Source organism: Marmota marmota, unplaced genomic scaffold, assembly GCF_001458135.2.
Source record: "Marmota marmota marmota unplaced genomic scaffold, marMar, whole genome shotgun sequence".
NCBI lineage: Eukaryota > Metazoa > Chordata > Mammalia > Rodentia > Sciuridae > Marmota > Marmota marmota.
Window position 1 is genome coordinate 13,518,115 of NW_025999869.1, and position 23,703 is coordinate 13,541,817.

The window sequence follows — 23,703 nt, forward strand, 5'->3', positions numbered from 1 at the left end:
ACCAATAAAAGCATGCCAATAATTTCAACTTCTGTCCCAGTGAAGTGCTCTGAGTAACACACACAGTCCCACTCCACCCACAGAGGGGCTTTCCTGAGCGCTTTAGATTCCGCGTGGCCTTTAGGCATTCCAAGCAGGGCTTCCTCACCTTTTCCATTCCTGACACATTCCTGCTACCTCAGATACCCAGCCCAGGATACCCAGCAGGTACACTGGATGGAGCATCCTTTCCAGTCATCTATGTAGGGACACCCTAAACTCCACTTCACAGGCTCACATCTCCCCGGCACCCAGACCAGAGTCAATCATCCCTGAGGGCTCACCTAACATTGTTTTCCAGGCCTCTCCCTGACCACCCAGGTTCACACTCAGAGTTTTTCTTTCTTTCTTTCTTTCTTTCTTTTTTTTAATAGCATATAACTTAATTTAAATTCTATTAGGCAACACCTTTTTTTAAAAAAAAAAAGAGAGGATTTTTTTTTAATATTTATTTTTTAGTTTTCGGTGGACACAACATCTTTGTTTGTATGTGGTGCTGAGAATGGAACCTGGGCCGCACGCATGCCAAGTCGAGCGTGCTACCACTTGAGCCACATCCCCAGCCCAGAGTTTTTCTTTCTATGAGCTCATTTCACTTGCAACTACTTGCATCATCCCCAAAAGACCCTAAGTTCCATGAAGGCAGGTACCAAGCCTTTCTATGCCCAGCACCTAGCTTGGGACTGTAATATAATTGATGCTTATTAAATATTTGTTGAATGAACATTGAACCTACTAACCTGTACCCTCAAATAACATTTATGTAATATTAGTGATAATTCTCTACATAGTGTGTTGGTATACCAAATACCTTTATGGATGAGCATCCCCACTTTGGAGAAAGACAGTGCAGGTGATAAAATTATTATTCTCCCTACTTTTCAGAAAGTGAAACACCATCTATGAGGTTAACTGACTTGTCTAAGACAATGGAACCAGCACTGGAATTTAAAGGCATATCTACATTAAAATTCTGACTGTAAACTTTGTATCACATACCAGCTGTTAAGCAGATGCTCCAGCAGACCAGTGAAATACTGGTAGCCCATGGAAGAAAACAGGAAAGAAGGCAAAAAATAGGTCTCTGATGGTTTCTCTTTTCCTCCAGTGTATGCTTGCTACCTAAATAGAATCACTCTACTGACCTGGTAACTGAGACCCTCCAGTAGGGATGACCTTTCTCCAAGACTTGAGCTGAGCCACAGAGTTAATGAAGTCAGGGAAGCATCGGCTGGGAAGGAAAGAGAAGAGAGCTGGGACATAGGAGCTCCTATCCACACTATTATGTGTATGCACACTCACATCTGGGCAAAATCCACACCAAGGCATGCATACTTATCAATACAGGGAAAGAGCCACTGCACATTCACTGATGCCATATGCATACCAACGTGTTTTCATGCACACTCATCCACATCTTAACATGCACCCAACACAGCCACGACCAGGTACACCCAGCATATGCGGTACACTGCAGTCACACACCCCAGCTGCAGCCTTCAACCTGTGCGAGCAGATGTGTACACACGGTCCTTAGGCACACAAGCTGCTAAACACATGTGCATGCCGATGTGTACACAGGGTCCTTATGCACACACACTGCTAAACACATACATATGCTTCATAATCACTCTAAAGTGCATGCATTTTCAGTACACAGGGAAACGTCCTCTTGCTATAAGCGGTCACGCTCCCACACACTCTCAGATACACAATGAGATAAATATCAGCACGCACCCGGCAGCTGTCTACTGGGACACACGCACCTACGCTGTACTCACACCTTTGCAAACTCACGGAAAACAATCACCCTCGAGTACTAACCCTTCAAATACAGTGGCAAGTTCTACGTACAGAGAGATGCAGCGACGCACCCAAGGTGTCACCAACTCTGGAAGTTTTACCCAAACCCTTGTGGAAAAAGAGAGCGCCCGACTGCGCGCCAGCCCACGTGACCGGGAGGAAGGCGCTCCCGCCCATGACGGGATGGGAAAACTATGCTCGGGGGCCCGCGTGGGCGCTGCTGCCGCCGCGGGAGGCGGGACGCCCAGCGCCGCAGAGAGCTTCCTCGGTCGGACGCCCCTGGACGTGGCCGGGGGCAGAGAGGGTGAGTGTCCTGCACCGCGCGGGGTAGGAGCGGAAAGTGCCTGCGGGCGGGCGCGTGGGGACGAGAGGACGCGTGCATTTGCGGTCCTGCGAGGCGGAGAGGGCGGCGAGGGCACCCGCTTTTTGAGCTAGGAAGCTCCTCGTTTCTGGTTCTCAACCTTGAATTTATGAATTAAAAAATTTCTTAAGTACTTAGTTTGTGCCAACCTCTGTGCCGGTTGATTTAGCTGTTATGATAATAAGTAATAGCTTTGCCATTTACTAAGTGCTACTTTGTGCCAAGCCCTATCAGCCCTTTACTGGGGCGCTTTCACTTCCATGGTAACAAGTTATCCCCATCTACAAAAGAGTTGGGTGCAGAGACATTAATGCTTTGAACCCCTTTAAGTCTGAGTCCAATTCCTGAGCTAACAACTATGACCAATTAATGTTTATTGAGTACATCATCTCATTTATGCTATATAAAACTTTTTTGGTTAAATACTTTATACAGATGGGCAAACCAACTTCAAAAGGTAATAAAGAGCAGCCAGAGGTTTGAACCCAGCTCTTTACAACTCTCCCCTTCTTTCCCTCCATCCCCAAACTACTTGTCTCCAAGTTTGTCTTAATCTATTTTCTTCCTAATCCTCCATCCCCATTGCCACTGTCCCAATCCAGGACCTTATCTCTCAGCTTGAACTATGGCAATAGCCCCTAGTGGACTTCCAGCCCAGTCTCTTCTCTAACACCTAAGTCCTTCTTCCAAACTCAGTGATCCTCTTCTGATCCTGTAGGGGATAGGGGGTTTCCCCAGGCCTCAGGCAGGCTAGGTAAGTGCTGTCACTGACTATACCCAGCGCCTCCTGGGCTCTTTGGCCACACAGCTGTTCTTGGAGCCCTTCAAAGTTTCCTTCCTTAGACTGGCCATCTCTCAGAGACTCTGTGTTTCTGCCAAACCAAACCAGCAGCAATAGTAATGATAATATCCTATATAGATCAAGTCAAGGCTGATGCCCAGTTAGCATTGTTTTAAAAAATCTCTCACATCCCTATTTCTGCCCGCCTTTCTGCCTGGATTATTCTGTTACCTGGTGATCATATCCATTACTCTGCTTTTGACTACCCACTCCTCAGACACTCAGCACCTTTCAGAACGTCACCACTGCCCTCCTCCTAACACCTCACTGCTCCACAGCCAAAGGTCTGCCTTCTCCCCCTCTCCTAGCAGGGACATCACCCCTACCTGTCTCCCAATCCTTAATCCTTAGGCCTACCTCATGTTTTAAAAATTACAAAAGTGATGATGCTCCTCATGCGAAATTCAGACAGTTCATAAAGGTGTAAAGTGAAAAGTAAAAGCCCTCATAGTCCTTCCCAATTCTGAGCAGTAACGCCTTTAACAAAGTTCAGTGTGTTTTCAGAAATCCCCTAAATATGTACGAAGCATCCTTTACATCCAGTGCTACAACTTGCTCTTCTCACTTCTTTGTTCTAACAGAGGTTTCTCAGTGTGAGGTTGTGTGGGTGGATGGAGAGTCCCTTTTCATGAGTCTGGAGCTATCTGAAGCTACTCTGTCTCCATCGAGCATCCAGCTGGTTCTTCAGGAACCCCCTTTTCTCTCTACCAATCCCTCCATTCTTCCCTCCCTTCTTTCATCCTGACGCCACCCATGGGACATTCTTTCCCACAATCTCCCACCGATGCTTCCCATTGCCAGTGTTCATTGTGGGTAACAGGTGACTTCTGCACTCCTTCCTCCAGGTCAGAGGGCTGCCAGCTACACTTTGCCTCTGTGAAATAAACTCCTGCATAAGTCTGATATCTGTTAAGTAAGTCCTACTCTAGGTTTACTTCTTAAAGAAATTCTGTGCTGAGTATTATTTCAAGCTAATAATCTTCCCTGGATTTGTTTGCTTCTATAAATGGTTTACTTCTCTAACACATGTTCACATGCACACACACATCACACCCCGTCAGTAACTCTCCTGTTAGCAGAGGAGCCAGTGGGGCGGGACATGAGCTCTGGGCCCTGACACAGTGGGCCTGGCTGGGTTCTGGGTATGTTTGACTTGGGAAAAATGGTTTTTAGTTCTTCTGAGCTATTTTCTCCTCTGCTAAGTGGGGATGACAACATCAGCCCCTTAAAACTATGGGGAGAATTAAAGGAGCTATGAACATCAAAGCTTCAAACTAAGGACACACATATCTAGAGAATCACCACTCTTTTCCTCTAGATCAGGGGTTATTATACAGTTTGTTTAAATAAGCTATAATAATAAAAAGAAAAGACAGGTGGCAGCTACCCAGAATCTCTGCATTACAGATGCATAGTTGCTGGAGATGAGTCCTTGGACCCACACCAGGCCCAGTATCTTCATCAGCTTGGGCTGCTATGCCAGGAAACCACAGACTGAGGCAGTGGCCAGTGTGGGGTGGGCTGAAATAATAGACATTTCTCTTATGTCTGGAAGCTGGAAGTCCATGATCAAGGTGTTAAACAGATCTGAGGCCTCTCTCCTTGGCTTGCAGGTGGCCATAGTTTCTCTACTATGTTTTCATATTGATTGTCCCTCTGTGTGTATCCACACCTGAATATTTTTTAAAATATTTTTTTTAGTTGTTAATGGACCTTTATTTATATGTGGTGCTGAGAATCAAACCCGTGCCTCACACATGCTAGGGAGGCACTCTACCACTGAGTCACAACCCCAGCCCCTAATATCTTATCAAGAGGACACAAGTCATATGGAATCAGGACCCACCTATATAATTCATTTGACCTTAGTTGACCTTTTAAAGGTCCCATCTCCAAATACAGTCCTATTCTGAGATTCTGCTGGTGAGGACGTCAACATGTGAATTTTGAGGCATACAGTTCAGCCCTCCACATCTTGTCTCAAGGGACAGCCAAGTGGTGACCTGCCAGAGTGCAGGCTCAGTGCTGCCAGCTGCTCCAGGATCCCAGGAAAAGCTGGAAATTTTAATTTTAATAATAAAAAAACTCTCAAGTTTTAAACTGCAACAATTTCAAATTAAAACAAACAAACGCACAGTGTGGTCTGTGGCCAGATGATCGCCTCTGCCTAGGTGTGATTTCCTCAGTGGCAGGATCATGTTCTGTCACCTTTGGGTTTGTTTTTCAGTGCTGGAGATGCAACCCAGGCTCTACCCTGGTGCACACTAGGTTCTACTCTGAGCTACATTCCCAGCCCAGATTTTTAACCCCACTCAGCCAGGTCTTACACATTACAATATTAAAAAAAAAAAAATTGATGATTGAATGGCTACATTCTTTTTTGGGGGGAGGGGGTACTGGGGATTGAAACCCAGGAGTGCTTCATCCCTGACCTACATCTCCAGCCCTTTTTATTTTTTATTTTTTTTAATTTCAAGACAGGGTCTTGCTAAATGGCTGAGGCTGGCTTCAAACCTGCAATCCTCCTGCCTTGGGTTTCCAGGTTGCTGGGATTACAGGCATGCACCACAGTGACTGGCTAAATCTGAATTTTTACAATCTTGCTTAAAGTAGGTCACACCTGTAGAATCCTGCACCTCTGCATTCATGCTATGCTAGAAAAATAGCATCTTGCCTGCTGTTTACACAAAAGCTCACAACTGCTCAACTCAACACAACTCAATTACTACCACAATACAGGTGAGGAGACAGCAAACCCAGGTCTGCTTGTTCATCCACAGGTGTGTAGCAGCCTTCTCTGACAGAACATCTATCTCTTTGTTCTCAAAAATGATTATTTTTTTCAGAAGCACACTGTCACTGAGTGCTTGCTGTGGGCTGGTTACTGCATAGTCTTGTTTAATGTTCATAATTACTCTACAAGGGGCAAGCAATCAAATCACTTAGAGGAGACACTCCTGAAGACTTCAAACAATTCCAAACTGGAGTAATTCAAAACTCACCTGCAGAAGGGTGGCAGGAATGTCTACTTAAGCATTTGCTGAATAGTGCTATCATCACCAGGTGGCACACGCCTGTAATCCCAGCATCTCAGGAGGCTGAGGCAGGAGAATTATGAGTTCAAAGCCAGCCTCAGCAATAGTTCAATCATGTAGCTAGAGAATAAACACAACTTGTAATTTACAGTCCACACTATATGGATTGTATAACCAATAAAACTCAGTATAGCCCAGAATAACCGCAGAGTTATGTCAGATTTCACACATAAAGTGAAACAGTAAATATTTTTACATAATTTCAAATAAGATGATATCATTGTTCCCATTTACAGATAAGGAAACTGAGTCTCAGAGAGGTTAAATAACTTGCCTATGGTCAAACATTTCTAGAAAATGACTCTTCACCACCAGCCTAGCTCTGTGATCTCTGAGGCTAGCCCTGCATCAGATCTTTCAGGTTATCCTGACTGCCATGGGGGCCTGACCCCAAGTGAGCAGGCAAGCCCTCACAACAGCCCAGAGATATCGAGGAGACAGCCTTTCCTTCCCCACCCCTCAAAGTTCAGAATTTGCTCTTCTCCCTCAGTTCCTGGGTCTTCCACTGTGGCCCTTTTGGTACCATTCTGAGGGTTCATCTAGCCCCCATATTTTCTTGCCCTGCTTCCTGCTTGGTCCTGGATGCTTTAATAGAACCTGTTACAAAGAAAGAGGAGGAGCAAGGCAGATTTTCTGTCCTGGTCGCTGAGTGCACAAGCAGACCAGGCTGGATGCTAAGTAACCACAGCGTCATAGGCTCATAGTGTGCCCTAATGGAGCAGCACCCACTGTTTCTCCTTCAGATCCCCAAGGTCTGCACCAAGAGCAATAACGACAAGCAATGGCCAGGGCCAAACAGACACACGGCATGCGACATTGGCTTGGCCCAGTCTCTTGATGAGATAAGCCCTGCTCCATTGATTCGCTTATCTTTGTATCATGGAGCATGAAAACGCCAGATGGCCAGAGGTACAGGGCCAACGTGACACCCCCATCCTCGCTCAGAACAGCAGCAGCAGGGCAGGAGTGAAGGTCAAGCCCCCCTAGGGCTCTCTTTCAGTAGCAACTGGCAGAAGCACAACTCAAATGAACTCAAGTGAAAATAGGAATTTATTGGAATATACAGAAGCCCCCACCCAAAGTGCCACAGAACTCATGGTGGGAGATCAGGATTGCTTTCTATTATTGTCAACTACAGTTGTTGACAATTATGATTTTAGACAAGGTTTTAAAATTTTGTATCATGTTTTACTTTTGATGTTGATCCACTGTCTTGTTTGATAGTGGTAAAATAATAGTAACTAATGACTTTATACCTCTGACCACAAAGCCAGACCTTATTATAGGAATGTGGAATCCTCATAACAACCTTCAAAGGTAGGTACAATTATTATCCCTATCCCCCTATTTTAGAGAGTAGGAGAATGAGGGAAAGAAGATATGTAACATTTTAAAGGTCTTCGTCCATTTTGTTACTGTAACAAAACATCTGAGGCTAGGAAATTTATAAAGAATAGAGGTTTATTTAGCTCCAAATTGGGGGGGGGGGAGGGGGCCTGGGAAGTCCAAGAACATATACCAGCCTCTGCTAAGAGCCTTCTTGTTGCATTATCATATAGGGAGGACATCACATGACAAGACAGAACAAGCATGCTAGTTTGGGTCACTCATCTTCTTAAAAAGTCACTAATGCCATCATGGGGCCCCATCCTCATGACCTCCTCTAATCCTAATTACATCCAAGGGCCTCACCTCCAAATACTACTAACATGTGAATTTGAGGCTTAAGTTTTCAACACATGAACTTTGGGGGGACACATTACAACCATGGGAAGGTCCTACAGCTAGTTTGTGGAACTGGATCTCCAACAGCTCCTCTAGAGCTAATCCAGTTGCCACAGTGTGGCTGGGAGCACTGGGAATGTGGCCCATTTGAACTGAGAGATGTGCAAGTGTAAAAAGTAGCACTGGGCTTCCCAGACGGTCTGATTAAAGGATGTAAAGGAGGCATTAGTAATTTTTATAATGATTACACATTAAAATGATGAACTTTGGAATATACTGAGGAAATAACGTTGAAATTAATTTCACCTGCTTTTTACATTTGTAATGTGGCAGTGAGACCATTTAAAATGACACATGTGGCATGCTTCATTTTCCTGTCAGTGTTGCTCGAACACATTCCCCACCGCCTTGTGCCACCCAGTGGGAGCTGGCCCTCAGGAGATCTGAGTGTAGGTGTCCAGCACCCCCAGGCCTCATCCCTCCCCCTCACACCCTGCATACCATTCTTCTCCCTCGCTACCACACTCCTCTCCACGTGGCACGCAGCAGCTGTGGGCAGGTCCCAAGCCCAGCGGCTCTGGCTCCAGCCACCCAGAGCCTGGCTCTTACCCTGTTGTTCAAGGGAGGCAGCTGAGGCCTAGACCTGAAATGGGTCCCAGAGGGTGGATTCCACTGTGCCACGTTATGCACCACGTTTGTCGATTTGGAAGGACTTGGGGTGTATGTATCAAAGATGTGGTCAGTTTCCATCCCAAGACTGACTTCCCGTGTGCTCTCAGGAATGCTTTCTGAGACAAATCTGCAAGATCCCAGCTTCTGAGACCTCTTGTTAGATCATAATTTGTCCTTGGACTTCTTTTTCTTGGCTGAGCCAGAAATGGTGGGGAGAAAGAGAGAGAGAAGATCAAATGTATTATTCTGGGGCCTCCAGTCAAGTGAGTCCCATGACTTTTAATCCTCTGTATTTATACTCCGGTTAACAGGGTGTTTCCCCAGTCTTGAGATTCCAGGAAAGGGGACATTTTGAGGGCACTGTATGTGAAGCTGCAGCCAACCCCTCTCTTCTGGTACTTGATCTTCTTAGCTTTCCAGAGAAACTGGAGAGGGCTGCTTCCAATTTGCTTCCTGGAATTCAGGGAGGGCAGGGGTGTTTTCCATTATAGAATTCTCACTCCCATCAAAGTGGATTTTCAGCAAGTTTCATCTGCAAGCAAGCTTCATCCTATTCCAGCCACCCACCTCATCCTTCCAGACAGAGTTATCCTGCTGGGTCAGATTCAGGTGTCCCCTCCACCCAGGATGAAGCAGCCCCATGATACCCTCCAGGGGAGGTCAGGACTGCGATTCCTTAGTTCTGCTGCAGTTGGTGGCAATTCCAGTCTTAAATCAGGCTCAAATTTTGTTTGAGGATTTGTTTTCACATTTCTTATCAGAATAGTTCCGAAGCCAGGCAAACAGGGAAGTGTTATTATCCCCATGGAGGTCCAGATAAGATGAAATGTCTTTTTTCACAGTCTTGTGACCTCTCAGTTACCAAACTAGGCCTGGCAGTCAGGGTCCTCTGAATCCAAGACCAGTCATCTCACCGGTAGCCACATGTAGCTTTGGCATCCAGATCCTGTGATCCTGTGGATATTTCATTAATTATAAGAGCCACCATTGAATTGAGGATGTTGAGGAACTGGCTGAGCATGCCCTGTATGTGGCATTGTGCTAGGCTCTGGGGGTACGAGACAGCAAGGGATAGGGCTCCCACTTCCCTGGGAAGAGACAGACAGTTAAGGAACAAGCAAATACATCATCACAAATTGGGCCAAGTGCTCTGAACGGAAGAACAGCATGGTCTGAGATCAGGGCCAGGTGCGCAGGACACTTTAGACCATGCCACCGGTCAGACCTTTCTGAGAACTTGAAGGGCGAACCAGGCAGCTCCAAGGCCTCCTGCAGAGGAGGTTAGGATTGGGAGCATTTTAGGCAGAGTGTTGTTGAACTGCTGAGCATTCGGTGTCAGACACAGGCTAGAAGCTTTGAGTGCATCACCTCCTTCCTCACTCCAAGTCCAGGGGGTCTTAAGTGCGCCATTACTTCCACTGGACAGCTGAGGAAACCAAGTGGTTGTGTTTCTCACGGTTCTTAACCACCGAGTTAAAAGCTGCTGTAAACGTAAACAACAATTGAGCAGGATTTATAATCTTCAAGGGGAGACTATTCGGCATCGAGGCCTAGCAGCCTCACTCGAGGCCCAGACAGGGGCTCCTGGAGTTTGTACTGACCACATTCCAGAAGAATCAATGAGAGCCCAGTGTCTCCACTTCTGCCCCTTCTCTCATTACTGTCTGGGCCAAAGGCCCCAAGGAATGAGCCAGGGGGCTGTGTCCTGTGAGTGTGGGACGGGGCAGGGAGAAGGCTGTGTCCCACAGTGGACTTCAGGCTACAACACCCTGGCTCCTCCAAAATATGTGTACTTAGGAATCATCAGCTACTCTACCAAGAGTTGAGAAGCCAGGGACTGGGCAAATTAAAACCAGACATTTTAGCACCTTCTGATTCCATGTCTGGGATTTCAACAACAAATCTTTTCCCTCCTTCAATAGGAAGACTATAGCTGAGGCTCCCCTGTCCATCTCACACCTTTCCACGCCCAGAAAGCACAATTTAGATAGTTTTTAAATTTTGGTTTTTGTTTTTGTAAGATAAGGAAGGGCTGGGCTGGGGACATAGCTCATTGGTAGAATGATTGCCTGGCACGTGCAAGGCCCTGGGTTTGATTCCCAGCATCACACACACAAAAAAAAGTAATTAAATACATAAACCATTAAAAGGATAAGGAAGGACTAATGCTTGCTTTTCATCAACTGAGCAACTATTTATGGAGCGTTTGCTATCCGTGGGGTCTTATGTAAGCCCAGCCCCAGGGACAGAGAAAGACCCAGACTGTAGCTAGGAGGTCCAAAGAAAGAGGGATCAGATCTAGGCTGGTTGGAAAAACTGAGGGAAGAAAGAGAAGCTCTTTGAATTTGAAGGTATTTGAAGGCCTATGGGATTTAGGCCACTGCCTCGATTTCTCTTTGCTCTGGACTTTCTTGATGGCAGAGTCTGAATCTCAAACATTTTTTGGTTAAGCAAATATTTCTTAGATATTCATTGTGTACAAAGAAGTTTGAAGCCAGGTACCCAACTGGGGGCCCCATTCTGGCGGGGGGTACATTTTTACCATAAGACACACAGGAGAAGTAACCAAATAAAAGTAAATACCAGCAAGTTGTATGTTTTGAACAACCAATAATAAAAAAAATAAAAATGAAATAAAAATAAAAAGAAGAGCTGGGATCCAAAGGAAAGTGACCCAAGAGTGGCATCAGGAGAGCCTGGAGGGAGGGACATTTAAGCTGAAATAAAAAGAATAAATAGCCAGCAAGTCAGAGGGTGGAGCAGCCAGGTTACCCCAGAGGAGACCATGAGGGAATGGAGCTTGACCTGAAGGAGCCTGGGGCAGCTGGCAGGGAGCAGAGCTGGAGAGGGAGCAGCTGAGGCTAAGCAGAGCAGGAACCAGGTCGTTTAGGGCCTTGACAGGGTCCCTGTGTCTGCAGTTTGCAGCTAGCAGTTGCTGCAGGGTCCAAGCAAGGGATGGATGGACCGAGGGGGCTGCTGGTGGGCTCTGCTCAGTGATCCAAATGACCAGAAGGCTCCTGTCCTTAGAAGGAGGGCATCTCAAAGGACAGGAGGTTTTCCTCAAGCATCGATTTACTAAAGTATTCCGAGAACAAAAAAGCATTGCTTTTACATCTTCAAAGTCACGCAGTGTGCGTGCATGGAAAATTATAAAATAAAACACAACATATCAAAGAAATGTCTCTACTGCCATGTGTGGCTTTGGCACTTGCTCCAAGGTCTTTTCTATAATTTGGGATATTTGGGAGGAAAAAAATCTAAGAAATGCTGACATAATGGAAAGCATTTGGGTCCTAGAGGCAGCCAAATCCAAGTTCAAATATAACTTCTGCCGCCAACAAGTTGTGTAAACATAAGCAGATTAGTTTCTCCGAGTCTCAGTTTCCTCTTCTGTAAAACTGGGGGGAAAAAGTAGTGAGGGGAGGGAGCAGGTGGAGTGGAGTGAACAGTCTTCAGAGCCACTCGGCTCCGGGTTCAGGTGTGCCCACTGCTCCCCGATTATGTGACCTTTAGGAAGTCATTTCATTTCTCAGAGCCTGTTTCTCCACTTGAAAAATGGGGCATTAAGTCTACGGCCTTCGTGGAGTCTGTTGTACACTTTGAATGAAACAGTGCAGGTAACCAATACTTGGAGTATCATAGGTGCATCATGAAGTCAGTCTGTCTCTGCCTCAGTTTTCCCACCAGTAACAAAGGATGGGATATGATGGTCCGTAGGGATTCTCTCCAAGTTCATGATTCTCCATCTATGTAAAAGGCCCTGGAAGAGTTAACCTGTCTGGATTCCTCGGGTTCTGGCTCCTCCCTAAAAATCCTGCCCCTGGGCTTTCTGTCTGCCAGGGTGTAGAGTGTGGGGGCAGGGTGGGGCACAGGCTGGGAGTACAGCTATTTGGAGTCTTGTTTTTCTTGGAGGTGCCCTGGAGGCAGAGACTCTCTTCTCCCTCCCTCCAGGTTTGGAACCAAATCTAGTCTCCCGCCTTTATTTCCAAAACAGTTCCTGGCTCAGATGCTGGGACTCCAGGGCTGCAGGAACCTCCGGCTCCAGCTCTGAGAAAACTCCTCCTGTTCCAGAACCCCCTCCTCCACCCAGGCACTGGGGCCTGTCCAGTGGCTGTCACTGAAAGGCGTTTCTTTTTTGTCCAAAGAGGTCAGTGCAAAGCAGACCTGCACTGGAGAGAGCTAACCCACCTCCCTGTCATGGGGCCTGTGTGGCTGGGCGTGGAGGTCAGGAGAGAGAGGGGACCCTGAACTGTGACAGATGGTTCCCCTCTCTCCTTCCCGGCTCTCTCATCTAGCTGTCTCTTTCCTGCCCATTCAGCTGTTTGCAGGATTCTCATCTGCCTTGAAGATCTCTCCCACCTGCTTCCTTCCTCACTCCAGCCACCGGGCCAGGCCAGCTCCTACTGCAGAATGTCTTGTCCCCTTCCTCTACCAGGGGAAGGCCAAAGGTGGTCAGTCCCCTCCCCAGAGAGCAGGCTGCACGCGTGCTGCCTTGTATCCTCCCACCTCAGACTCAGGTCCTGTCCCCCTCTTCACTCACAATGACATGGATCACATTTTCTTTTAATATTTTTTTAGTTGTCAATGTACCTTTATTTTACTTACATATGGGGCTGAGACTTGAACCCACTGTCTCACACATGCTAGGCAAGCGCTCTACCACTGAGCAACCCCAACCCGACATGGGTCACATTTTAAAACTCTTCATCAACAAGTGTGTCAAGAGACATGGAATGGGTTCTCAAATTGTTCCTTTGTGAATTCTGCCCCAAGACACATACCTCAATTTGGCATGAAGCATCTTATGTGCGTGGTGCCCAGATGGATCATTCGATTTCAACGCCCTCCCACATTCACCCACTAAGTCCTTCTTTTACCACCTCTCCAGAGAACTAGACACCCAAAACTAATGTGTCCCTCTGTCTCATTCTTTACACAGTGCCAAAGTGAAAGAATTCCCCACGCAAAGACACTTCGCCGGGAGAATTCCAATTTTATTGCAAAAAGCAGTGTGCTTATATAGAACTAAGGGGGAGATGGTAGGGCTTAGATAAATGGCAGGCCACCCGTTTATTGGCAAGTTCTTTCAGATATCAGCTCCGGAGCCCAGGAATTAGTTCTCATTGGGGCTAAGGTTCCCCGCCAGCGAGATTTGAAATTGGCGCCGGCGGGAGAGTTCACACGGGCGGGAACTTTTCGCGCCACTGCAGAAAAGAAGAAGGTAGGAAGAAGAGGTGCTTAGGCACCATGTTGGGGTTTTTTCTCTGGGGTATGGCTGCCGTTTATACTTTTCCCAACACAAAGCCCTTCCTTGCCCCCCGTAGGGGCCCTGTCCCTGGCTTCATGCCCCCGTCCAAGCTGGGGTCCCCATGCTCCTGTCTGGGGTGGCCTACCCTAAATTCTTTAAGAATGGGTACACACTGTGTGTGATGTGACCTTTCCATCTAACATCCACTTCTGTACCTTCTGCTCCACAGCAGGTCACAACACAAAAGGAGGCTCTGTGGCAGGCTGGGCAGCTCCTGGTGGGTGGCCACCCCCACAGGGGTGAGCATCCCCTCCTTGCAGGATTCCCACAAACACCAAGGTCTTCCCTCACAAGTCACCTTCACAGGGAGGCCCTCCCTGACCCCCAGAGTCCTTTCCCTGCTTCCATGAGCTCAACCTATAGATACTTCATTGATGTAGGACTGTGCGGTATTTTTCTTTCTGTGACCGGCTTACTTCACTTAGCAAATGTCCTCTAGGCTCATCTATATTATTGAAAATGGCAAGATTTTCAGGTTGAATAATATTCCACTCTATATATTTATCAGATTTTCCTCATTCATCATCTGTTAGTGGATAAGGGACACTTGCATTGTTTCCCTATCTTGGCTATTGTGAATACACTGCAGTGAACAGAGAATGTGGGTGTCTCTCCAAGACCCTGATTTTGGTTCTTTTGGATATGCACCCAGAATCAGGAATGCTGGCTCAAATGATAGTTCTATTTTTACATTTCTGAGGAACCTCAATAGTGTTTTCTATAGCTAACGTGCCATCTGACATTCCCAACGTTCTTCCTTTTTCTCAATATGATAGTGAAGTCCCACATTTCTGCTGTGTGAAGTTCCTAATTCTCAGATTTTTCTGTTTTCACTTTTCCTCCCTTTTAAATGAAACATTTCAGTATTAAATTAAATTTGGCCTAAAGCTGCCTCCATACTTTGAATCCCTAGGTAGCAAACTGCCACCTAACTTAATATGTAAGCACTGCAACACAAAAATGTCAAATAACTGAGTCTCAGCCAATCACATGCTGCCAACTGGTCAGACTATAGCCATATGAGGCCAATGGCTCATCTCCCCATGCCCAAACTGGGCAAGCTCCAAGCTGTTTCTGCTCCTCACTTCCTTTGTTCTGTCTATAAATATTGCCTGCCCCACATTACTGGGTGATTCATAAATAGGGTAGCACTCAGAACCAAGAATTTTGCTGGGTGAAGTTCTTAGTTCTGAGTGCCACCCATTTATGAATTGTTATTTGCTCTAATAAAGAACAAAACAAAACACAAACTCCCCATTCAAGGTTTCAATCCCCTCCCTCCTTCCCTGCCCCCTGCCCCTTTACATACTAAATATTCTACTTATTTTTATTTACTGTCTTTCTTCCCACTAAAATGTAAACTCCAGGGGAGACTCTTGACTTTAGGCTTCATGGCTGTATTCTCAAAAAATAGTGCCTGGCACTTGATGGGCACTAAATAAAGACCTTTTGAATAAATGGTTGGGAATGGAGGAAGGAATGGGTCTGTACTGCTACGCTAGTTGATAGATAGGGACATTAGAAAAGGGGTATCAAGACATTTAAGACATGCTTTGTCAACCTGAGACGTCCCCCCTACCCCCTTGCCTTAATCAGGATTGAAGAAGTTGGAAAGAAAATGCCTTCGTTGCCATATGTGATTGTATTGAAAGCAGTACCTGGCACTGGCTAAGTCCTCTACCTGGTCAGTGGCTCCTCTGTGGCACTTAGAGAAGCTCTCTAAGGTCCAGAAAGGAAGGGGCTTCCCCAAAGACACACCACTGGTGAGCATCAGGACTGGAAGTGACGTGGACCCCCAAGTGCAGGGCAGGGCAGAGGAGAGGTCTCCCCACCTTTCTCTGGGAATTGTGAGTGGGTGGTGAGGACAGCTGGTTATATGATTGACAGCCTCACTGGGGCCCCATAAAGTCAGGCAGGGTGGCTCCCCCAGGAAGGGACGCCCGGCAGACAGGGATCAGATTGGATACTCTCTACAGGCCCTTTCAGCACAGCCTGGCATTCTGTCTCTTCATCTATTTCCAGGGTTAAAGGTGCTGAAGGGGGGCAGGAGGAAAGGTGAGGTCAGCCTATTTAGTTCCCACAGCCAAGGCCAAATCAGGGTCAGAAGCAAAGGGAGATTGAGCAATGTCCCTACTCTACGACCAGCCCCATGGTGGCATGAGCCCCCTAAGGACTCTGAATAAGTAGCCAAAGGCTGTGTGGGAACCGTGAAGCCAGCAATGCTTCATACCCAGGAAGAGAAGAAAGACTGGAGACTGAATGGCTCAGCATCAAGACCATGCAGTCTAGTGGTTCTCACAGTGGTATCCAGGGACCCCTATCAGCAGCATCACTTAGAAACTTGCTAGGAATGAAAATTATCCATCCCCACTCCAGAACTATGGATTATGAAACTCTGGGGGTGGGACTCAACCACCTATGTTTGTACAGGACCCTCCAGGTGAATCTGATGCACACGGAAGTTTGGGAACCATTGTTTTTTTCTAGTCTAGTGCCCTTACTGTTCAAGTGGGGAAACTGAGTTTAGAGATAGAAAAGGGAGAGCCTAAGGTCACAAAGCAAGTTACCTTTGGAGCTCATCCCCATAGCGGGATACCCAAAATGCTTGCTCTCTTGACTGGTTTCCTTCTAGGAAGATGGGCTGCGGATTGCAAAGCAACAGGGACAATTTGTTGAAAGGTCTCAGCCAACTCCTTTATTTCTGCTCTGGGCCTCAGTTTCTGCATCGGCCCACTGAGCATGAGGAGTAGAGAATCTGTGAATGCATAACATCTTGATTTCCAGTGGGCTGTGCCATTGCTGCCCCTAGCCTTAAGGACACACTCTAGCATGGACCAGAAAGGCATAAGTTCTGGATCTAAGATGGACTAGGTCAAACTCCAGCCCTGCCACCTGCTAACTGCATGATCTACAGCCATCTGTCCACTCTGAGTCTCCATTTCTCCACCTGTGTATATTCCACAAGGAGGCTGTACTATGAAGAAAGAGTCTCTTGGCATATGTCTGGGGTGCAGGAGGCACTTGACTTGGGAAAGGAGCTGTCACTGTGGCCTGCCAGTCTGGCTCTGGTGGTGGTTCACCTTCCCCAGTCACCGGGTCCTTGCTTCTCCACACCTGCAACATCCCCATGGAAGCAGCCTAGTTGCAAGTCACCTACAATTCAAAGTATTTCCGCCCTTGTAATTGTCAATTCAGGTCACATACTTGAATGAAACCATAGATCATTCCTCTCTTCCACAGCTCCTCACAGCCATCAGTCCTGGGCAGTAAATTCTTTCTGCATTTCAACCAGCTGGGTGGGTGAGTGTCAGTATGAACATCTTGCCCCAGGACCCCTCCAAAGCATCTTCTGGTACATGACAGCCCATCCAAATGTGTCCTTAAGACATGGTGACAAACCCGTGCTCGTATAATTATGTCAGAATGAACCCAATTTTATTTATAACTATAATGCATTAATTTTAAAAACAGATATTATGACATTGTCCAGCTATTTGTATGTGATTCAGGATGGAGCAAGGTACAGGAATGCATCTGAGTCTGCCCCACTGCCTCTTCCTCCTCTGATGGCTTTCTGACTGATCAATAGGTCAGCTCTGCGGCCACACTCACCTGCACGGCTCTCTTGCCTCCCACAGGTGACCACCATGATCCCCTGGGTGCTCTTGGCCTGTGCCCTCCCCTGTGCAGCTGACCCACTGCTTGCTGCCTTCGCACGCAGGGACTTCCAGAAGGGCTCCCCTCAACTCATCTGCAGCCTGCCTGGCCCCCAGGGCCCACCTGGCCCCCCAGGAGCCCCAGGGCCTTCAGGAATGGTGGGAAGAATGGGTTTTCCTGGCAAAGACGGTCAGGACGGCCAGGACGGGGACCGGGGGGACAGCGGAGAGGAAGGTAAGAAGCCCATTACCTGCCCCTACTGTCCCACCCAGGGTTGACAGCATTGACACAGAGGGAGCTAAGGTAGCTGCTTATGATGTGAATCCCTTTCTCTGTAAATGAAATCACTATCTCTTTATAAAAACAGAGCAGTGCGTTCTGAAAGGAATAGGAGGTAGCAAATCCTGTGTTCTTGCCTCAGCGACTGCACTTTAAATTGCTAAGTGACTTTGAGTAAGTTCCCTGAAATATTATGCAAAACTCTGTTGGTTGCAAGAGACAGAAACCCAAAGTATAGTCCCAAATGTATTATACTGTACAGGAAGACCAAGAGCTGAGTTTCAGCAACAGCTAGGTCCAGGAACTTCAACACCCTTGTCAGGGCACTGCTTCTCTCTGTGGGTTGGTTTCATTGTCCCACAGGCTAAAGTTCAGGAATGGCAACTGGTGGGCTCAAGTCTACATGCTCATGGCTTTATCCATACAGCACCAGAGTGACTGATCCTCCCTGGCCACCTGTGTGTCCTGGTCCAATCCCTTTGATCATAGAGGTGAGGTACCACCATTTGTCAGGACTGGATCATGTGCCAGCCCTGGGTGTTTGTGAGTGGGTGGTGAGGGCCACTGGTCACTGTGATTGACAGCCTCACTAAGACCCCATAAGATAGTGAAGGGTGAATTCCTAAAGGCAGGGCTGCCAGGAAGAGGACAGATTGGATGCCTTCTACAGACCTTTCCAGCTTTGGCTTTCTTTACAGCTCTGAACCTTAACCCCAGCACTGTTTAGTGTCAGAATCCCCAAGTGTAAGCAGTAGGGAAATTATAATAACTTATGGGGGGGTTGCTGGGAATTAAACCCAGGGTCTTGCATGTGCTAACCACTTGTTCTACCATCAAGCTACACACTCAACCCTATATAACTTTTGTTGGCATGGCATTTAAACATGGACAAAGGACTTTTGAATAGATTTGTCCTCTGACCATCAAAGCCATCCTATAAAGGAGATATTCTTATTATACCATGTTACACATTAGGAAACTGAGAACCAAAGAAATGAAGAATACTGTGTGATTGCTGCAGGAACTTGAACTTTGGAAACAAACCTAGACACCAGTTTTGGCAAATGCCTTATCCTCTATCCAAACCTTGGTTTCCTCATCTCTAAAACAGGGATAACAGCAGCACCTTCCTCATCAGGTTGGAGTGGAGATGAAGTAGAATAACACACAAATCCCCAGTCTCCAAGTAGGCACATGGTCAATGTTAGTCCCCCTTAATTAACTTGCTGAGCTCCCATAAGCTGGGAGCAGCCTTCAGATCCAGGCCTTTCCTACCACACCAAACTGACTCCTCCAAAAGTACTTCCTTCCCAGGAGAAAAACTCTGGAAGTACTGACAGTGGCTTGGACTTGAGGAGTGACCTCCTCGGGTCTGGACATGCACTCCAAGCAGGGCCAATTAAAGCTTTCCCAGAGATTTGCCTATGGATCCTGCAGGAGAGAGTGTCTGATGTGGACACTTTCCCCTTGATCAGAGAGGCTATCTTTTCTCCCATGCTTTGGGTCTCCACAGTGGAAGACAGGCGTAGAGAGTTCCAACACGTAATCCAGATAAAACTGGGTCGCCTTGGGCCAGTTCAGGATAATATCCAATCACCCTCCCACCACATACACAAATCTGTTTCCAGAAAGTTCTTCCAAAGTAAAGTTAACGTTTCCTGGAGTCTCACAAAAAGGTAGTCAAGAAGGAAGCGCATCTCAGAGGCCATGGTGGAACTCCCGGGTAAGCTTCCCTATTTAGGTGCCTCCTGGGGAAAAGCTCCAAGCCAAAACAAACCTCTGCTCCCCCTGTTTTCTCAGCCCCTTCTCCCACCTTCTCTTTGTTTTCATTGTTTTAGGGAAGAGTTTTGTGACCTTCATCAGGTTATTTTTTCCCCATTCTTCCTCCTCGCCCTCTTTCTCTTCCTCCTCTTCCTCATTTCTCCCAGAGTCTCACACTAAGCAGTAGCTCCGCCAAGGAGCCACACCTCCACCCCCATTCTTTTTCTTTTTCTTTTTTCTTCTTGTACAAATAAAAACATACACACCGTCCCTTTGTCATGTAGTCAAGCAACACAAAGGGCGCAGGTCCTCCTTCATCTCGACCCTTCTCATCCTCCCACATCCTCTGCGGGGAACCCCTGTTGGTTGGCTACCCGTGTGTATCCTTCCAGCATTTTTCTAGGTATTTACCTATGTGTATAACAATGCTAGGTATTGCTAAGCACTTAACATAAGGAATATGTTCCAGAAAATTCGATTTTCAGTGAGAAAATGCCATCTGGAAATCTATTTCCCAAATATTTAAAAAATGAAAATTTAAACACATTTCTTGATAATTCTCTAAAAGGTGAAATGCCTATATAAGTATATGTAAACACCCTGTCAGGAGGTAAAATGCCTAACAGTATTTTCATTCGTCACCCAAACCCTGTGGCTGTAATAAAGAATAGTGCTGTGTCCAGTGATGTAAGGATGGTTGTGGGCACCAACAGTCTTCAAAAGCAGGACCCTTAGTTAACATTCAACCTGCACTTCAAAACACCTAGCTTCAATTCTGTTATTTTGCCAAATGTACAATTGTATTCATATATAAATCTTTTTCTATATTTATTATGTTTAAAATGTTGTGTTATATTGGGAATCCTAAATATAATTGTTGTTTTCTATGTCATCATTGGTCTGAAATGTTGCACTGAGAGAAATGTATATTTTATGAAATATGAGTATTTTTTAAATATTTATTTATTTGTAGGTGAACACACAGTATCTTTATTTATTTTATGTGGATCAAATCCAGTGCCTCACACATGCTAGACGAGCACTTTACCACTGAGCTACAGCCCCAGTCCCATGAAATATGAGTATTATGAACCGAGAAGTACTCTAGGAGACATTGTTGGGGACATGTTCTGCAGGGTAATGCCAACCAGTACTTATTGTGTTTACCAGCCACTGTCTTAGGCACCTTGATGGGACAGAAGTGTTTAGCTTTGTGGTTTATCTTGAAGGGAAAGGGTTCCACCATCTGCTGTTTCCTCTTAGTGTAGCTTATAGAACATGTAAATCTGCCTCCCTTTATTTTAACACCTAGAATTAGAATTCTACAGATGGACCATAATTTTCTAATCATTTCCCTTTGGAAAGGCATTTGATTGGTTGGTTTTGGTTTTGTTTTGCTATTATAAACAATGCTGCAATAAAACTTGGTGTATGGGGCAGATATATGGGGCTCTTGTTCCTGAGCCAGGGATTACCACAGCAGCCCACGGAAGGACTGATCTGGCAGACAAACCCGGCTGTCCTTCAGAGAGCAGGAAGAGCAGAGGGTGTAAATTATCATGTGTTCTTTTTTGTCCACAATGATTCTGAAAGTTATCACCATTCCCATTTTCCAGATAAAACGGAAGGAAAGTGCCCCCACCATAGGCTATGAGACTTGCCCCATTTCTATGTGATCCCACCTTGTTGTTTCCACTCCTCCAGGGCTCCTGCTATAAGAAGGGAGGGGAGCAAGATCCACAGCCTGTGCCTAGGCCTATGAGGACCCCCTTTTCATAACACCAGCTGTTCTGTCTTCCAGGTCCACCTGGCCGGACAGGTAACCGGGGCAAGCAAGGGCCAAAGGGCAAAGCCGGGGCCATTGGACGGGCTGGCCCTCGTGGCCCCAAGGGGGTCAGCGGTACCCCTGGAAAGCACGGCACTCCAGGCAAGAAGGGGCCCAAGGGCAAGAAGGGCGAGCCGGGACTCCCAGGCCCCTGCAGCTGCGGCAGTGGCCGTGCCAAGTCGGCCTTCTCAGTGGCAGTGACTAAGAGCTACCCGCGGGAGCGACTGCCCATCAAATTTGACAAGATTCTGATGAACGAGGGCGGCCACTACAACGCATCCAGCGGCAAGTTCGTCTGCGGTGTGCCAGGGATCTACTACTTCACCTACGACATCACGCTGGCCAACAAGCACCTGGCCATCGGCCTGGTGCACAACGGCCAGTACCGAATCCGGACCTTCGATGCCAACACCGGCAACCACGATGTGGCCTCGGGCTCCACCATCCTGGCTCTCAAGCAGGGTGACGAGGTCTGGCTGCAGATTTTCTACTCGGAGCAGAACGGGCTGTTCTATGACCCCTACTGGACCGACAGCCTCTTCACGGGCTTTCTCATCTATGCCGACAGGGAAGACCCCAACGAGGTGTAGACAGGGACCTCCGGGCAGGGACCGAGCTTCTGGATTTCTGCCTACAGAGCAAGACCCCTCAACTGTAGGCTGGGTGCTGGGAATCTCAGGAGCTTCTAGCCTCAGGCTGACCTCCTCTGCTTTTTTTTTTTTTTAATCATTAAATCTAAGCTTTTTTATCCATTTGATGAATCCCTAATTGTTTTAGTGTCTGTCCTGCCACGGGCTCTGTGCTGCACTCTGGAAGTTACAGCAGAGGACAAGACAGAGGTTCCTGTCCTCATGGGGCTTATGTGCTAGTGGGAGATACAATTTACAAACAAACAAGCTAATGATATAATTATTATGCCAGGATGGAAATGGGCATGTCCCAAAAGTGGTAGGAATAATAGGAGACCCAGAGTAGGTTGAATTTTTTTTACATAGTTCATCTTTTTCAGTTTATTCATAGACAAGTCAACAAATTTTAAGTGGACAGCACAATGAGTTTTTAATGAAGTGTACACCTTGTAACCACTATATAGATTAAGAACAAACTAGCAAACTATTTCCGGCTTCCATCCCCCTCTCCTGAAGGCTAAGACCTCTCCCAGTCAGTACAGGATACTCCTAGACTTGCATTAGGGTTACAAACAAACAAACAAACAAATCACAGGGGATGTCACTCAGAGGTAGAACACTTGCCTAGCATGTGTGAGGCCCTGGGTTCATAGGTTGTAAATATTCTAAGATGAAAGTGCCCTTAACACACCCACCCCGGTGCAGCAGGAGAGCTTAGCAACACAGCACATGAAGGCATCAGCTGTTTGCCTCCTGAGCAGCATCACAGGAGAGTATGTACCTTGTATCCACAGTGAGGGAGAAGATCAAAATTTGAAGTATGGTTTCTATTGAATGCAAATTGCTTTTCACCATCTTAAAGTTAAAAAATTGCAAGTCAAACCATCATTAAATCAGGAACCATCTGTATCAGCACGATTCATTAAAAAAAATTTTTTTTTAAGTTGTAGAGGGACATAATAACTTTCTTTCTATGTGGTGCTGAGGATCGAACCCAGGGCCTCACACAGGCCAGTCAAGCATCCTACCACTGAGCAACTACCCCAGCCCCTCCACAAGATTCATTTTTAAGCTGAGTCCTGAAGCAAGACACAGAGCAATGCAAAGGACAGGGGGAGGGGCCCCCTGGCAAAATGAGACGCACATACAAGAGCCTTGACGCAGGAAAGAGCTTGGCGCATTGGAGGAAGTGACTGAAGGCCAGAGGATGGGGAGGTGACAAAGAGGAAGGAAAGTGGGAGGCTGGAAACTCATACAGAAGAACTCAAGGCCACTGCATCACATGCCACAGAGCTTAGCAGGATGGGAGAGCATGACGCCAACACAGGGATAACCTTGAATCTGCTCAAAGCACCAGTCAAGTCACAGATTCTAGCACCTCATTAATAGTTACAAATCACACATCAGCCTGCTTCACAGTCGGTGAGATAGACCAGGCTCTCGGTACCCACCTGAGAGCCATGCTCCAGGATGGCAGGAATAAAATAAATCTCGCCTCTGGCCCAGGTGTCTCCAGTGTGCGGGCATCTGGGGGCCTAAGAAGCCACAGTGCAAATGGCTAGTGCTGAGCAGGCCCCAGAGATCCACAGTCCCCCAGCAGCTTGCTCTGACCTACCCCTGCTGGGACCCTCAGAGACAGGAAATGCTGCATGGGGTGGTCCCAGAAAGAGTGGCCTCTGACATAATTAAAGCAGGTTTATTTAACATA

General features: G+C 46.8%; 1 protein-coding gene across 2 annotated transcripts; it reads left to right on the forward strand.

Annotated features, from left to right (window-relative positions):
• The first annotated feature begins 1,704 nt into the window (after window positions 1-1,704).
• On the forward strand, window positions 1,705-22,118 carry C1qtnf2 (C1q and TNF related 2). Of its 2 annotated transcripts, XM_015492657.2 has the most exons (3): window positions 1,733-2,146; window positions 17,483-17,735; window positions 21,343-22,118. In XM_015492657.2, the coding sequence occupies exons 1-3, from the start codon at window positions 2,018-2,020 to the stop codon at window positions 21,954-21,956; spliced, it is 996 nt and encodes a 331-aa protein (XP_015348143.1). In that variant the 5' UTR covers window positions 1,733-2,017; the 3' UTR covers window positions 21,957-22,118. The 2 variants fall into 2 exon arrangements, with proteins under 2 accessions (XP_048672115.1, XP_015348143.1); XM_048816158.1 differs by lacking the exon at window positions 17,483-17,735 and having other exon boundaries at window positions 1,705-2,146.
• Window positions 22,119-23,703: the final 1,585 nt, after the last annotated feature.